Here is an 18,911-nt window from a genome sequence, read left to right as displayed (position 1 = left end):
AAAACCAGCAAAATGGCCAAGTTGTGCACTTCAAACAAGCAAAACCCTAGTCAAAAATGAATGAGATGATGAAAGAGAACAACGAAGAAGAGTTTTACTTTCATGGGTGTGTTTAGCCTAAATCATGGGACCTGCCTATGGGTCTACATTATCAAAAATTAAAAATTAAAAAGATGCCAACCCTACCTTATGTGAGAGAGCATTTGACTTTTCCAAGAGCATCACAACGAGCAAGTTGGAGGTGATTATCAATATCATAGGTAGAGCATGATTGAAGCAACACTTTAGCGATTGAATTCAACAGTGGCCAAGAGCAATAATAAATCGAGAGTGCACTCCCAACAATGCTCCCATCATGGACTCATTTTGGCAATGCAAATTTAGAGCATGAGAAACCCCATCCTAAAAAATTGTAGTATCCCTGATTTGGATATCATCCCAACATACTAAAAGATTATAGAATTTGGATTCGACAATTATTTCCACATTATTCTACGATTCTTTAGTTTGCCTCAGAAATGTAACACTATTAGAGGTACTTGTAATGTAACTAAAGATAGCATTTTATTGACCTTAGCCATGCCTAAACAGATGCTCAATTCTCTCTTACATCCTAGTCCAAGAATGCGACCTTGGTGAGCTTCTTACGTAGGATTTCATCAAGTGTAGATTGAGTTAGATTCCATATGTAAGTAAACTTACAACATATTAGGATCTAACCTTTGCCTTGAATTGCGATTTTATCTTTCTAATTAACTGCTTTGCATCTCAACTATTACTTGAGATTGCCTTCGCCTTCTCTGACTTAAGGCATATTATATATGTGGGTTGGTCATCCAATTTTTGGACAATTATGCTAGGGATGGGCGTAGCTATTTTCTTGAGCTCTAATACCACTAATATAGATATATCTACTTGTTAATGAACCAATTCCCTTACAAGTAGTTTTTGTCATCTCTTGAACGCATATAAAAGTAAACTAAAGGAATTTTACTATTCAACCTCTCAAAAGACATCAAAAGGGAATTTGTAGTAGCCCTTAAGATACCATGGCCATTCTTTACATGCAACAATGGTATGAACCTCCCAAACCATGGCAAGAACATCAAGCCCCTAATAAATGAAAAGTTTCGATTGAGTCCCAACATCCCTAGTGTTACCAAATCAAAATCAAAAACCCAAAACATGATGCTTCAAACAATGTTTGAAAGAATTAACATTCAATGAAGTTCTACAAGAATAGTGTTGATCATTTACACTATTGGAACCCTACAATGAGGGGTCCAAAATGGAGAGTTAACGTGGTCAACTAGACGAGCCTCAACACAAAATTGATAATAACTCAACATATTAATGAATATATCTAAACTCTGGATCAAGTCATGCCCATCAAACAATGTCAAGGCCGACATGGGGGCATTTGGGTCCATTGAATACATCATCAAGAATCTCCAACGCCAAGCAAAGTGAGCTCAACACTTTGCTATAAAGGGGCAACGATGCATCTACAAGATCATCACTGCTCTCTAGAAGTATGGCACGGCCTAGGAAATCATGTGTAGTATAGGCATGGAATGTACTCTCAAGGCCTTTGCTACTATATGAAAGACCACCTGGCAAAACTATCTCAAACTCAAGTGAAAGTTACCATTCATTAGAGAAAATGAACATAGATGCATCATAGTGGACCATACTTAATTGTTAAGGGAATAATAAGACTTCAAATTGGGATCACCTTCAAATATAAAACTAGACCAAGTCCAGTAAAAGTATTCACTACCTCGTTAGGGATGGCTAGGTGGTAAACCCTATTAGGTGCTTCTAGCCACTAAGGGAAGGTGACATGTCCAATGTCAACCCTTCAATTCATAGGTGTTTGTGACAGTGTGGCAATGGAGGGGAAATGCTTCATGGCAAGGTGCCATCATCATGGGACTAGCTTATGGAGGTTTGTCATCCTGAGTGTATAGATGTATGGAGGGAGCAATCGTGGAGGCATAAGTTACCCCATTCCTTAGCCTGCTTTTTTCGCCCCTCGGTGTGCCTTTTACTCTGTTTTGATAATGCTTTAATAAGGAGCATAGCTTAGGTGTCCAAGCTTGTTTTTAATGGTATAGCATTGATTTACCCCTCAATGATGAGTCAACTTCTCGCTCGTCAAGGTTGGGACATGCAAGGGTTCCTTATGTGATGGAGCACCAAGTGCTCAGGAACAGAGTGATGCCCACGTACTAGTTATTGTCTCAGCCATCTTTTACATTTTTTCTTTTCCTTTCATTGTGTCCATTTAATGCTTTTACCTTTCTTTTAGTCACATCAACCTACAAGCAAAGTTTTTGGCCCAAACACAAGGATGAGGATATGCATTATGAGGGTGCCAATCTTAATGAACCAATAATAGCAAAGCCAAAGGATGGATGTGCAATCAAGGGATGGGTGAAGAGTGGTAAGTATGGAATGGTTATGGACATGCTACTTCAATACAAGTTTCCTAAGTAGTGCCTCTCCTATAACCCTAAGGCCTCAGGGAGGTCCCATTGGAATAGGGTCAAAGACTAACCCCCCTAGTAAGGTGAGAGAACAAGTTTACAGTGAAGATTTGTCAATCATACAAACGAGTTTACAATAAAACATAATTACCCAACTTGTAGTTGCTTAAGAAAGGGTTGATCTAGATGATTGACAAATCTTCACTGTATAACCAAAACAATCCAATATTACAAAAGAATGAAAGCAATAACCAAAACACTAATCGCAAGAGGTTCCAACATACAACCAATCGATAAGATAACCCTTACAAGAAACACAACAACTTCCATCATCAAACACAATATTCTCTTCATAAACAAGAGAATGAGAACTTTAGCAAAGGAAGCTAATTTCTAGGGCCAAAAATAAGGATCATGGCACCTGTATGCAAATATAAAAAACATAGATAAGTAGAAAAGCACCATCATCTTACAAAATGCTATTGATTTGCTAGTAATTCTTCAATTTACACCATTATTATAGCTCAATGATTAACTGCTACAGTTGATGAGGTGACAACTCAATTATGCAAAGGAAAATGCAGGAAAAACTTCCAGAAAATATGCCCTAAATATGAGGTGTTTAACAACAGTTACAATCACCATAAGTTCCCTATGTCTCAAGTCAACACTCTGGTTCCAGATTGAATCATTATTATCAATTTTCTGGGTTTGCTTGTCATCCTAAAGTGCATAGCTATTCTACTATACTTAAGGCAACCCTTTTCCATTATTATTACAATTACTCTTCTAGCATGAAAACAGTTTAATCCTTGTCAAAGAACATGCCCTTGACTGAATATTTTCTTTTTTGCTAAGCATATAGGATATCCTCAATGACTTGAAAAATACAAGATAAATGTTTTACATTTGGTGAGGACTTCATTGCCAACACCATAACATGTATGACATCAACTTGTAATCATGGCCACTTATAATGAAGCCCCAAGGATCTGTCTAATTAACTCCTACCAGGTTTTAAGGTATTTCATCAATAACCTGTTTAAAATACAAGGGAAACAATGGAGAAGGTCAAGGTTAAGCTGTAGAAGCGCTTAACTCGAATGATAGTGGGTGTGCGACCTTACAATATGCTTGTAAGTTTTTATGATGTTTACTACCCATATGGATACCGATAGACCTTCATAATATATCTATCATAAAGAAATCTTTTCCTATGCATTGTTTTTTGATTTGCTAATGTGACCAACAGATTATAAGAAAGGTATCGCCTATAAGTACAAGTAAACCCATGGAATGGTGCAATCAAAAAGTACAAACCAACTTATTATGTACATAAGACAACCATTTACATGAGTGTATTTCAATATTATTAGGAAACCAAAATCATCAATTTTAAAGGAAGATAATTTTCCTGTATGTTATCCACAAAGAAAGAACATTTTGTCACAATATTCACAATTAATTGCCCCCTTTCACTTCCCATGCAATTGCCAATAACAACTAAAAATAGACTACTTGTTCTAGTAAAGACTCATATCTCAAAAACCCAATTTAGTAGTGCTCCTAAGAAATCATGACAAAAGAAGATTTGTATTTCAAAAATATGATCTAACAAAATGGCTATGCAATTAGGGAAGCTTCCCCAACTCACTCAGAGAAAGCAAACATAAACACCCAAACCTACCATTAGTGTCATGATTTTATTTTCCCTTGATTCAAACAAGTCAAAGGCATTTTATCTTGTCATTTTTTTCTTTGGACGTGTTGATTCCTTTTTATTGAAAATGATTGTGAAAGAAATGAAATTTACCTTCACTCCAATTTGTAGCTCTGAGACATCACTCTTCTTAGCAACCACTGCAATAACAAGAATTTCAGTTGTTAAGAAAATCAATCAAAAACTGCCACACACTCTCTCTCCCTCTCTTTGTGCATGTGTATGACTATAATCATGGAAGTATATCCTACACATCATTTAATATATAATGGAGGTACATCCAAATCTTGTTCATGAGGATACGTAGAATGCATAAATGAATAAGAGAGAATCCAGAAAATGATGGGCACTACCTAAGGATCAAGTGTACAATAAATATGGCACAGTTCAAGCAAAAATATGTATAATAATGAACAGAAATCATGACCCCAAAGGCTAATATTATGGTAAAAGACACATCAAGATACAAAAATAAAGTTAATTTTAAATGAGTACTAGTAGAAATTAAACTTTTTCATAATTACATGTATCCTTCATCAAGCTATTGATCTGAAAGGATTTGAACGAATGAATGGGTGTAAGACATGGTACGTACAAGATTAAGCTAGCAATTTATGAAGGTCAGAAAAGAATGTAAAGCACTGTAAATGTGAAATTCGAATAAGACAAAACTGAGAATGAGGGAAAAATAGAGAAATAAAATGAAATAAGAAAATTGAATGAGAGAGAAGGCGGAGGAATATGAGTGAAGGGTCATGGCTGTTGGCCTTCTTCTTACCCCCTATCTCTCCCTATTTCTCTCATCAATAAGAGAGGAAGAGGCAAACAAAGCCATGAAAGCATTGTACCAGAGATTGCCAAAATGATCAAACTAAGCCCCATTCAAAGTTAGTTTTCCATTTTAATTTTCTCGGAAAAATATGGTGTCCATTGTGTCTTAAATTATTCAGATTTTTATGAGATTGTGCTCTATGTATTCATCTTTTAGTTCTGGTTTAATGGCTGCCAGTGAATAGTGAGAGTGTAAATGAAATATGTGAATATACTTGTGAATTTACTTCATTAATGTTATTCCTTGTCTAATAGAATGTAAAACAGCTCTATTGCTAGCAAAATAGGATGCATTTCCAGGCCCAGAGATCAACGGTTGTCATCTCAGAGCAGTTGCACCTCTGTAGGAGTATCTAATTTGGTTCAATAATGGCTGTTGGGTGAATTAACCTTTCCTAGACGCTCAAATTCCCCTACGGTCTGCAATCTTAGTTGTCTGGTTTATTTTCTCCTTGCCTGGATTGTTGAAATTTGGGTAGCTTGGGAGGTACTCCCACAAACCTTGGGTGCTAGGCTTGTGAGGAGAAAACCCACAAAAAGATGAGTTTGTGGACAAAGTACCCAAATTTTGGGGGTCTTGACCCAAAGGAGTGGGCTTAGAACCCAAATAATGAATTTTATATCCTAATTTGTATAGTGGGGTCTCTTGAAGGATAAAAAGGGCTCCTAAGTCACTTATTGGAGAGATATAAATATAGGCCAAAGGATAAGCCAAGATACAAGTGAGATGAGACTTCATTTATGTAAAAGATTAGCCCTAGAAAAGCCGCAGACCTTGGAGGAGCGACAACTAGCATGAGAAGGCCGAGTTGAGGTATCTTTCTGTTTTGAAGACCAAGGAAGATTGGAGGACTGAAAGATAGCCAGGAGAGGGTCGTGGGCCTCGAGAAGTCTCGTTGATATGTTGAAGGATTGTTTTTGTGAGGGCCTCAGCGTGGTTAGGCCTGGCCAAGGGTTTGTTCAGGTTGAAATGTTGACCACAGGGCTGTTAAGAAAGGTTGAGGGCTTTGTTACCACTCAAACTAGCAAGGGTCCTAAAAAGGGATCCTTGAAGGGCTTCTACTAGGCTAAGGGCAACAATGGAGCGATAGCCCACTCTCACCCCGGCTAAGGCTCCATACTCTTTACAGACTTTCACCAATGGGAGGAGACCCGTTATGATAAAGATCACGAAATGGATGGACCAATGATAGGGCAAGGGGTGATCCTGGAACCCTATTCACAAGAGAGGCTCAAATATGTAGCTTGTTTGTCTTGGAAGACAAGATGAAAGGCTCTCAAGGAAGGGCGTGGGGAGAATTTCAAGGGTTAGGTTTTGAGTATGTGGCTTATAAAGGAGATCCCCAAGCCCTATAATTCTTGTGGAAACTTGGGTTCCAGGTGATCTTTGAAGAATTAACCTTGATAGTGCATGGGACCACACGGGACCAAGTGGACCGGAGGTTAGGTCAAGGGCATAGGATTTAGCAACCAAAGATATGCTTGACCTAATTAAGGAGGGGAAAGGGATTAAAGAATGAATTTTCAATAAAAGGCAATTCAAGGATCCCAATGAGGTTTCTAGCCTAAGGGAAACCAAGGGCAAGAATTGGTCTTTGAGCTAGGGCTTGTGATATTTCAAGATCCCACTGTGGGAATCTCACAAAATTTGGAGGGCTTCTTGAGGACACACCAGCGCAGTTGTGGACAAAAAATTGAAGTATTTGGATGCCTAGATTGTGAGATAATTGATGCCCTAGGTGACTTAGAGCACTAGACCTAGAGAAGAGGAGAGGGGAGAGGAAAATAGGTTTTTAAGGTGATCACATATGAAATCGGATTCGTCCAAAACAGGCCACATGTTCGAATCCCACGAATCCGACACGATTCGATGGGAATTCGAATCCTAAAATGGGACACCACGTGTCCTAACAGGACACCATCGAATCCCGGTTGTGTCCCGTTAGGACACATCGTGTCCCGATTTTGGGATTCGAATCCCAAAAAAGTGAGGGTTTATGAGGTTTATGAGGTTTGTGAGGGTTTATGAGGGAGGGTTTATGAGGTTTGTGAGGGTTTATGAGGTTTATGAGGGTTTATGAGGTTTGTGCGGGTTTATGCAAATATTTGAATTTTGTATGTACTATGCATGCTATAATGTTACTAACTTACTTTGTAAACAATAAAACTAACATCTAAATGAAGATCTATATTTGAAATCAATGAATTTGTATCATTAATGAGAATTTGTGCAAGAAATATCTAAGTTTTCATATATATATATATATATATATATCTGAGGGGTCAACGTGTCCGAATCCGACACTGGAATCCCCATATCCTACGAATCCTGAATCCCCGTGTCAGGTGACTTAGGTGATCACCTTATGGTGGACCAGTGCCTAATCCTTAGGGGAAATTTAAAGTTAAGAGTAATTATGACTATAGACATTGAATTTTCTATGTCAAGGAGGCCTCAAAGACAACTTCGCACAGCATTAGGGCAGCAGCAAAAGTAGCTTCAAGAAATCTATACTTCGTTTTGCAAGATCGATGGCTTATCAAGATGAATTTCAATGAAGAAGCATCTCTAGGAACATTCATTCATAATACATGGCCCATACATGAAGCATCACAATCTAGAAACCGAATTTCCACAACTTCGCATAAATGTACGTTGTAAATTAGCCCTAGTATAGCGAAATCTCAGCAACAATGTATTTGACAAGAATAGAAAAGAAAATAGCATTAAATTGTACTTACATGTATTAAGAGTATATCCAACCATCAAGAATTTTCCAATCAAGAAGCTCCAAGATAAGAGAAAATAATCCAAACATCAAAATTCATTCCATGCTCCAAAATTTGTCCTCCAGGAAGGATAGCGAAATTCTCAACAGAGGTACAAGTCCAATCCAAGTGATGATGCTAAAATGAATTCACATCACTTGTATTTATACAACACTTCTAATGAGTTTCATTTAGCTAATTAGACCTACATTAGACCCTAAAATAAAATAATGTGCAAAATAACTAACTTTTGGTGACAAGGCCACCAAACTAGCTCATAAACAAAAGAATAAGTCTCTCAAGAGGTTAAATGATCAATAATACATGTTGTTGGGCCTTCTAAGAGACTTGATGAAGTCCATAGGTGCCATAATGAGAAATAGGACTCCCAAAAGTAGTGGACAAGGGTTGGCCCCTTGTTCTCCAAATAATAAACTTGTGGTGCTCCCAATGGGTGTGGGGGTACACAAGCAACATCATGGGTCTCCAAGTAGATCAAAAATGCATGTAGACCATCGATAAGGGCTCAAATGATAATGTAAGTGATGCCACATCAGCATACAAGTCCTAGGTCATCTGCAAAGTGCATGATACAACTGTGGGGCCAGCTGGGCATGGTGAACGAGGTGCATCTTCTTCGTCCAACAGATGAAACTCAAGCAACCTCTAAACATCTCTGGGGATCCATGGAATGTTGTCTACTATTGTGGAGGCCCATGGCTCTCTACACACACCCTATATGTGCCAATCTAGCACTTTGAAGGGTTGGGACCCCGTATAGGGAGACCAAACCCAAAATGGAGACCATTTGTAATTCTACATAAGATCCAATGCGTCCCCTTGCCTTCCAGTACAACAAGTCATTTAAAGAAATTGAGTTTAAAAGATTGCAAACCTAGAAAACAAGTGGGTACTTCATAATGGCATGCCCTTCCATAGTGGGCTTTGGCATGTGCTAATGTCTCCAAGCTCCAGAGGGGGTAAACAAGTGCCCTATTAGGTGGTTTCTACTTTTAAAGGGGATGATATGTCCAAGGTAAACAAGTGCCCTATTAGGTGGTTTCTACTTTTAAAGTGGATGATATGTCCAAGGTACATCCTTCAAATGGTGGTAGCACGTAATAAAGTGATGGTACAGAGTAGGGGATGGAGGGGACAATCCTGGGTCACATGCCAAGGTACAACGGTAGCTAATAAAGGGGAAGTCCACACTTGAGTATATGATGTATAGGAGGGAGCAATTGTGGTTAATGAGTCACCCCGACCTTGATTTGTCCACCTTTCTTCATTTGCCTTTAGTCTTTGATGATTATTCTTTGGCTAATTGCTCAGAGCTCAAGGAGTAAGAGCATGATATATAAGGTATAGCAATGGATACCCCCTTTGAGGTGGGGCGGTTCATTGCCCATTAGGGGTTGCGACAATCTTGGATTCCTGAATAATAAAAGAGACCCATCTAGGTCCTATAGGGACCAGGGTGATGGCCATGAGAATGGGGTAGAGCTCATGCATTGGCTTTTGCCCACGTGCTAAATGTGTTTGTCTAGGCCATCTTCTGCATTTTGTGGTACATTTCCTTGTTGAATGTGGTCAGTTATGCTTTTACTTTTCTTTTCAGCTGCATCAACCTCCAAGGCATCGTTCCAGGCCCGACCTAAGGTGTGGATAAGGGGAAGGGGAAGGCTAACCCTATGTGGACCCAATGGAGGAAAGTGGACCCACGTGGGAGGAATGGTGAATGGGGTTATAATGAGCGGAAGAGAAGTGATATATGTGGATGAGAAAGCAAGACCACGCAACCAAAATCAGGGTTTCCCATAAATTACCATCTCTAAATCCCAAAGGTAAGTAAAAGAGATCCCACGAGACTAGGGTCCACGGTTAAAATCCAAAAGAGGTCTAGGGGACAAGAGCACAGACCTAGCCCACTCTTTCTGCTAAATCCCCCCATTAATCCATGCCCAAAAGTTTCCATGATAAGTAAACAACAATACTCAATTACCAAATGACAAGGCATACCTTTAGGTTTGGGAGGCCCACCTTCAAACATACAATCATGACAGATGGGTGAGGGGCCACATGGTTGGCTCAGGTGGCGGAGAAGTGGCACAACGAGCTAGTTGGTGGCTGCAAGGGGTTGTTGAATGTCGACTGAGGACCATCTTCTAGAAAAAAAGAAAAAATCTAGGGATATCACCCACAAAATGGTGGGTAACAGGCCTCAAGGACTTATACAAGTGGCTCACTGTTGGAGGGCAAGGCCGTAGGCATATAAGACAGGTTGGAGCCCTAGTTGAGGGTTGGATTGTGGCTAGAAAGTAGGTTGAGGCCTACACATGCCTAGATAAGGCTAAACAAAACCCAAGGGAAGAAAACCAAGGTTGTTGATAGCAACAAATGGGTTGCTAAGGAGGGTTGATCAGTGGTTGGTATTGTTGAGTGGGCTAAAGGAGGAGTCTACTTGTGAAGATCAGTTAGAAAGATGTCTAGAGGAGTTCATCTCTATGGAAAAAGGTGGACTGAAAGGGTTGGTTGCCAAGGACAACAACAGCAAGGAAGTGCATTTGTATATTCTTTGATTTTATGGGCAGATGAGAGCCCGATGGACTAGACCTCAGCCCTAGTTGTATCAGTCAAAAGACAGACTTGTATTTTGTTGTATATTAGCATTTGTATAGGGATTGTAAAGGGTCATGATCCCTGGTATGGAAGCCTTGTGATTTTCTTATTGATGGACTAATAAGAAATGTGTTTGAGCCATAAAATTCTTGTGTACTTTGTTGATTTCTCTGTTGTTATATGCTGTTGTGCAAAGTGCTTTATAGTTGGGCATCTCTAGTGCATTTATGTGCTTAGCTAAGTCATAGACCAGACCTAGGTTGTGATGCAGGAGCAAACTTTAAAATTCAAACATGTTGGTTAGACCAAAGGAGTTGGTTCCCTAATGGTTTAATTAGTTTCTAATTCTTATGTTTCTTGCGAATTCTATAAAGATTGTATTATTAATGTAATTGGTGTGTAATCAGATCTGCTTCTAAGGAGAGATCTCGAGAATTTGTGATGGTTAGAGAGATTTAGGCTAAGAATAAATTTTGTGAGGATTTTGTGGATCTAGAGGATCCTTAGGGATTACTAGTTGAAAAACTTGTGGATCTGAACAGATTCTAGTTCAAGATCCGTGTGTATAATTTGTAAGTCAAAATAGGCATTCGGCAATTGACCATTAGAGAGACAATCAAGCCAATATTGCGAGATTAGGCCAAGGAGAAGTCTTTTGTAATTTATGTACAATGGATTTTAATTAATAGAAAGTACTTTGTTGGAGTATTGAAAGGATTGTTGGGAATGCATGTTACCTTGTAAATTTGAACCTTTGTAAAACATATTGAATTGAGAGTAATGCAAGTGTATCAGAATAAAGGTCAAGAGGGAGAGCGTCTTTGAAGAGTGCAAGAATTAGCGCAGAGAAGGTTAAAATTCCTTGGACGAGCCAAAGCGATTTCACAATCGGGTGAAATATTTCATTGTTGATCATTGATCAAATAGCACAATGAATGATTCTGACTAATGGAAGGAGAGCGCATGAAAGTTTCATATAATTGTTGTAAAATCCTGCGACATAACCAATTAACTGAGAATAGAGAATAGGAGTCGTGATTTAGTTTACTTGAGTATGCAAGATTTCATCATATAATGGTGAACAAGGCCAATTTTCTCTATGGAATAGAACAAGAGGAAAGACTTAGTTTTTTTGGTTCCAGGAGTTGTCACTTGACAACAAACCATAGACAAAATTGGAGTTCCGTCAAGAATTTCCTGTCCCGTATGGATCTGACCCGAAGATTTCTTTAAGTGACTACATTCCAAAATGCTTGGACAGACATATTAGCGACCACTGATGGAAGATAGATTTGGCGACTGACAGTTAAATTTGGCATCTCGAAAGTCAAAGTTCGTTGAGGGGGTAGAGGGCTAAGACAAGCATTTAAACAATAGGACAAACTTGGAATAGACAGAGATAAGCAATATTACCATCCTGGAAGTTTTTCATCGGAAATAAAAAGGGGGACTCGATACAAAACCGTCAGGGTGAGTCAATAGTACAGTACTAAATCGTCAGGGGCTGGAGTTTTGGTCACGGGGTATGGTTGTATGAAGCACCAGCACTAAAGATTTGTTCAACAAACAAAATCGCCAAGGACTGAAGTCCAGATTACGGATATGGTCATGTGGCCTTCATTGGAAGTGTAGGTGCTAAGGCTTAACTGGCCCACACACATATATGGTATGTAAAGTCTTGAGCCCGGTAGTTTTAGGTTATAGTAAATGGCATTCTTCCCTTCCCCCCTGTTTATATCCATTATGATATACATACTCCTCCATCACATAGGTTGGGACTTTGTCGTATTCCTCTTTGGAGGGTTAACTCCATATTTGGCATGCAACACAAACACATATATATTGGAAAGGTTTTGAACTTGGTGGTTTTGAAAAGGTAGTTCCCCCTCCTCTTTGGCCCATAAATTATTTATGTGCCCTTTTAAATATTTAAAAAAAGGGGTATACCACATAGGTCGATGTTTGGTTATAGAGAGATTTATCCTTGTGGCTATATGTTTGTGTGTGGATTCCATAGAGTTGGGTTGAAGGAAGCGTCAATCTTCTATAGGATTAGCAATTTTGCACTTTGCCGACATCAAGAAAATTTCAACATCGATCAGCTTCTTACATGCTTAGGAATTTTTAGATATTGTTGGGAGAATTTCACATTACCTTGATTGAATTCTTACATGCTTTGGCATTTTTAGACATTGTGGGGCAGACTTCATATTGCCTAACTCTAAGTCAAATTCTTACATGCCTTGGTGTGTTTAGACATTGCATGGAAAATTTCATATTGCTTGGGTTGAATTCCTTTCACCTAAGCGACTGAGTATCTTGCTTGGGGAGAATTTCTTTCACCTGGGCAAATTAATATCTTGTTGGTCGAATTCCTTTTACATGGATGACTGCACTACAGCCTAGGCCAATTTAATACCTACCTGAGATATTTTCCAACCACTTGGGGCGTTTTCCAATTGCCTGGAACATTTTCCCAGTTGCCTAGGACATTTTCCAAGTAGTTGGGACATTTTCCCACTTGCCTAGGTTGTGTTCCACATTCCTGAGCCGACTTTTATCATGGCTAAACTAATTGCTTAATCGTCCAGTGATTCCTTTGGATGCATTGGGCTGTGAACTGAGCAGAAAGTCCAATGAGTGAAAACCATAATCTAAAACATCGTTCCTCATCCCTGTAGCTTTGGCATATTGTGGTTGGGTTCCACATGGTCCAATATGTCGTGGCATTGTTTGGAATTGTAATTACCCATGCTCTTAAGAATTAATGTGTGTGGTCAGTATAAGTTGAAACATTAGTTCGTGGCCAATGAATGCAATGGATGGTAGCTCAAATCTTAGTATATGCACTCATGGACCCATTATATCGGACCCTTCAAGTCAAAGGGAGCTCTGCATGCTAGATAAGCACAGTAATAAATGAATCTGATATGAATCACCCCCTCATAATTTACAATATGAATGACAGCCAAATGAAGACAAATAAGGTTTATAATGATGCCTCCATATATGCACATGTATTGGCCCCTTTATATACCAGCATAGATCCATCTAAAGCACGGATCTAACATGAGCCAAGAGGGATCAAATTTCTTTAGTTGCAAACTTATTTTAGAGTGCAAAAAACAATGTGTAATTTTTTATTGTTTAAATTGCATTTTTGAATGTTATAGAGATTACATAACATGTGTATTGAGTCATTTTATATTAATTCATATTAAAATATTTTATTCATAACTCACATTGGATATTTTATTCTATACGACATTAAAATATTTTCTTTTAACATTTTTTTCTATATATAGATATATATAAAGTTGATATCACGTATTAAAATATTTTTGAAAAGCATAAGGTTTAAACATCTTACATATTTTTTTTACTTCTAATTACTTTACATGATATTAGGTCATATGGACAACTAATTAAAAATGCATAGCATATATTTTTTTCTTTTTTATTATAGCTGACATTGCTTTTCTATTTAGAGAATATTTTATTTTTATTTTAAGAGGGACGGACATACTTACACATACGCCTTCACACTGGGCTGTAGAACTAGTATAGATGCATTTTAACCACGGATCTACCAAGAGCCTAGAGGGATCAAATCTCAAACTTGAAAAAATATTTACACGTCAATTAATCCATTTTAGTGCTTGGTAAATATGTGATTAATATAGATCTATAGTGGTAATTTTTCATTGTTTAAATTGTATATTTTGATATTTTATCAATATATATATATAAACACACACTTTCTGTAGAGAGAAAAAGTTCATACTGAAATATATTAGTTAATATGGATATTCAAACAATTTATTTAAGTTCTATATTGAGATATTTATAAGAGAAATAGATTGTTTTTATTATATTATTTAAGATGGACATTGAAATATTGTATTTATTACTTGAAGAGTGAAAGTGAAATATCAACAATTGAGTTAATTGTTGTGTTAATAGATTTTTAATTGTTTTTATATGGTTATTTATTTTTTGTTTTTTTTGTTTGGCTGACGTGAGAGAAAATTATTTTTATTATTTTTTTGAGGATGTGACATACTTACACATGTCCCTCATATTGGATTGTAGAATGAGCCTCTCGACTCAAGGCACCTCTCAGCTAAATTATATCCTTAATTCAAAGGGGGCTCCACTCGATAACTTTCATCCAATAAAAGGATTTCACAGTTGACATCATCATATGGCACCCTCACTTGCAAAGTTCATGTTTTTTGCAAGCCACATGAACAAGGAGTGGGCAGCCCCATTAAAGTATGATTTTTTGTGAACATGTGCCACCACGACATCACCCTCTTCATCACATGAGTAGAATGTAGATGAGATAGTGTATGAGATAATAAAAGGGGGAGTTGCCCCTTCATAATAATAGACTTTCTCACATTCATATGTGCCAATAGGGAGTGTAAAAGCTTTTCACCATCATCATTACAAGTAATATCTTCAAGTAAACTCCACCATATGTCAAAATCATATGTTAGGATCAACATCATAAGTGCCAAGAAGCATCCCACAATTGTCAATGGAACCATAAGCTCCTAGCTCCTTTAACCAAGATAGGCAATCTTGAAGAGAGAACTAAGCACTAATACAACCCACCACATAAGCCACTCCCATCCCATCGTACTACTATCCAACCCTTGGGGACTAGAACCATCATACACGAATGAATGCATAACATCCCATGCAACATCATGATGAGGTAGTAGGATCAATAATCATTAATCTACTTAACCCAAAAATGCATCATCTCCAAGCAAAAGAGAAAGTGTATACCTCAATTCCATCATCAACCCTATAATAATCAATCTACTTTACCCAAAAACACATCATCCCCAAGCAAAAGAGAAAGTGTATACCTCATGTCCATCATCAAACCTATAATAATCAATCTACTTAACCCAAATATGCATCACCTCCAAGCAAAAGAGAGTTTATACTTGGAGTCCATCATCAACCCTATATGTTATCCTCAAATCTTGTTTATGTGATGAAAATCACAAGTTCACCTCTCGTTCAATATGAGGATTAACACACCCCAAAGAGATTATATTAATGGTCTTGTGAAGCATGGACACATAAGTGGATCAAATCCCACCCCCATGTCCTTTTAAAAAAGTCAATTCCCGCTAGTGCAATTGGATTTTGAGGGTTTTGTTCTATAAGTCAACCAAGGTTCAAAATATTACAATGGTCAAGAGAAGACAAAAAAATTCCAACCATGTTAAGAGTTAGTGTGGCCTCAGCCGAGCGCATTCCCAAAGTGATTTTGACAATTTAGATGCCCTTGGGTCGCAGTTTCTTAGACCACAAGCTAGTCTTGCAAGTCACTAATACACTACAAAACAAACAAACAAAAAATATGAGGGGTAACACACCTAAATTAAATTAGAGTTGCATTGTTAATCATGTTAAGCATAGTAAGGCATGGTTAGTTCAGCGAGCCACTAGGATAAAGAGATGTGTAAGTGAGATGGTGAAGAAATGTCTAGTACAAATAAACATACTCTCCTCTTATGTAGATTTGAATATCATGCCTCTTGGATAATGTAATGTGATAGTAGAAATGAATTGGATAGTGCCATATCAAACCAAAGTTCACTTTTATAGTAAAAAAATTGGTTGCATCAATGACAAAAGGAATGTGAGAACTATACCATACATTCTTAGGTATGTATTTACGAGACCTAATTTCACTATGGAAGTAAAGAATTATTTCAACAAAGGTTGTCAAATCCTCACAAAAAATGTGATCAAGTCGTCCAAGGATAACGGTCCCAAGCTTGAGTAGTTTGCAATATTGAAGGAAATCAAGATGTATTCCTAGAGGAAATATGTAGACTTCCCCCAAGAAAGGAGAGAAATTTTTCTATAGAGTTAGCTCTGGAAGATTAACCTACATCCAAAGCTCCATATAGAATGAGCACATCAAAAACACTACAGCTCAAAATGCAATTGCAAGTATTGCTTGAAAATGAATATTAAATATTTTAGCCCAAGTGTATCCCTATAGAGAGCACTAATTCTTTTTGTGAAGAGAAAGGATGGAACCCTAAGATTATGCATAAGATTACAAGAACTTGAATCAAGTGATAATCCAGAACGAGTATCCATTGTTGATAATCAATGACTTCTTTGTGATCAAATGAAAGGAACAAAGACCTTATCAAAATTGATTTCAAATCAAGAGTCAAGACAAAGGATCAAAACATATTCAAGACAACTTAGGGTGCATTGCAATCATTATGAGTTTATAGTGGTGTGATTTGAGCTAACCAACAAACCAACTACCTTTATGTGCCCAATAAACAATGTGTTCAAGTTTGTATTTATATTCTTGAATGATACATTGACATACCTTATTCTAAACTAGAAAAAGAGCACAAGGAACACTTACATATTGTTTTACAAGTGTTGAGAAAACACAAGCCATACGCTAAACTATGCAACTACAAAATCTTCCAAAAGTACATCCACTATTGGAGACATATTGTATCTGAAAAGGGTATATTAGTGGGATGCAAAGAAGATTGACACCATTACATAAAGGCCCATTCCAATAAATGTGTCTATGTAAGAGCATGTATGGGTCTTGTAGGGTATTACATGAGATTCATTAAGGGATTGTCCAATATGGAATTTGTTACTAACTTTAGAATATGGCTAGGAAGTTTGCATGGAAACTTAAGTGCAAAGAAAACTTTCAATTGTTGAAGAAGCTTCCTACTAGTGCACCAATGTTGAGAATAACAAATCCAAAAAAAAAATCTTATCATGCATATTTATGTGTGTAAAATGGGTATGTGATATGCTATGAGTCTCAAAAACTTAAGTAGCATGGATGAAAATTCTCATGTACGATTTAGAACACGTTGCAGGGGTGCATGTTTTAAAGATGTTGTGACATTACCTCACTGGTAGAAAGTTCAAGTTGGGAATAGACCATGTTTTAAAGTTCAAGGTTGAATAAGCGAGCCTAACTCTGCAAATTTAAGGAATTCAATTTTGAGATAGAAGTGCAATGTTCCTTATGCAAGACAACCAAAGTAATACAAGATTTTTGTTCTAAAAAGTAGCAATGCTTTTTTCCAAGTATGAAGAAGGGCATCACAAAATATGTCACTAGACACCTACAGAGTTGGAAGGACAAAGTAGACCATCAATATCTAGTTAGGTCGGTGTAGCCTTTACCTCTCCCTAAATGGAAAGATGATGTGGTCATGATAGATATCATAACTAGGTTAACCAAGTTATCAAAGAAGCCTGATTCTCAAGGTAGTAGTGGATATGGTGACAAAGCCAACAAAATTTATGTTAAATCTCCTAATACCAGCGCAAATTTATTCTCTCGCAGCAATTATTTATTCCCAACAATTTATTTAATCAACCAAATAAATTCTGAATTTCCAAAAAAATGAAATCATTGGTAATTTAACCTCTAAAAATATATGCATTAGAAAATAAAAAATAGGAGAGATAAATCACACATTACAACAGATAAATACCACAAGAATTCTCCATCATTCATTAGTCTAGAAAAATACATTTACTGGAATTTGCAACTCAGTGAGTCGACCCCCACTAGATGAAATCAGCCTCTTACAGAACTTGGCCTGGAGAATTTCGTCCCAACAATTTGCTAGCAAATCAACCCTACGCCTTCCCTTTGAGTTGCCACGGCGCCTCAGGAAATTCAGCCCTAGCAAATAGGCCTCTCCAATCGAACACTCCAACAACTCGGCCCTGCAATTACTAGTAATTTGGCCTCCTACATATGCCCTCGAATCCTCCTGCACTCTTCCTCTACACTTGAGTCTATTGAGCCACTCGCACTAGAGAAAATCAGTTTCTCTTGTTGTGTCTCCTCTCTTGTGTTTTCACCTCTCCTTTAGGTTTCTTTTTATAATCTCCATTACGCCTGGATCCCTAACCCTAATCTCCCTTCTAAAAGATCTAGGAGATCAATGTTTGACATCATTCCTAAGTCACTTAAATAATTAAATTACTTCTTTAAAAAATTACTTAATAGTCAACAATAATTAATTGACTTTAATTATTGTACTCTTCCTAAGTTAAACTTCGGAAAGAAGACATAAATCACTTACTCCACCAAGCAGGCACCTTAAGGAGAAATATATCATCTTCTACATGCTAAAACACCAAGCCTATGCAGAAGACCTTCTGAAACTACTATAAGCTTCAACACTTTATTCCCAGTGTTATAAGGACCGAACCGGACCGGCCAGTTTAGACTGGTCATCCTATTTTGAGGCAAAAACCGGTTCAAATTGGTGACTTGAACTGTTATTGTCTGGTTGGGTATGATAAAGCCACGTAGAACGCAACAAGTGGGCCCTATTTTGCTTTTTTTATTTTAATGTTTGTCTTAGCTGGGCACTAGCCCATAATAGGTGCCTAATATTCAAGCATATGGCCCTACTATTGCTATGCATTTCATGGTA

At 37.5% G+C, this 18,911-nt stretch overlaps 1 protein-coding gene across 1 annotated transcript in view; it reads right to left on the bottom strand.

The window, feature by feature from the left end:
• LOC149141813 (FK506-binding protein 2-like) overlaps positions 1-18,911 on the bottom strand; it is a 107,156-nt gene that overhangs the window by 65,598 nt on the left and 22,647 nt on the right. Inside the window, exon 2 of the mRNA XM_089446363.1 lies at positions 4,303-4,349. Within this exon, the coding sequence (XP_089302489.1) occupies positions 4,303-4,349 (47 nt within the window). The remainder of the gene's footprint in view (positions 1-4,302; positions 4,350-18,911) is intronic.

This window comes from Pinus tabuliformis, chromosome X (genome assembly GCF_031772625.1).
Source record: "Pinus tabuliformis cultivar Carrire ecotype Pingquan chromosome X, CPIR1, whole genome shotgun sequence".
Taxonomy (NCBI): Eukaryota; Viridiplantae; Streptophyta; class Pinopsida; order Pinales; family Pinaceae; genus Pinus; species Pinus tabuliformis.
Note: the sequence above shows the minus strand (reverse complement) of the source record. Positions and strands in the feature narration are given on the sequence as shown.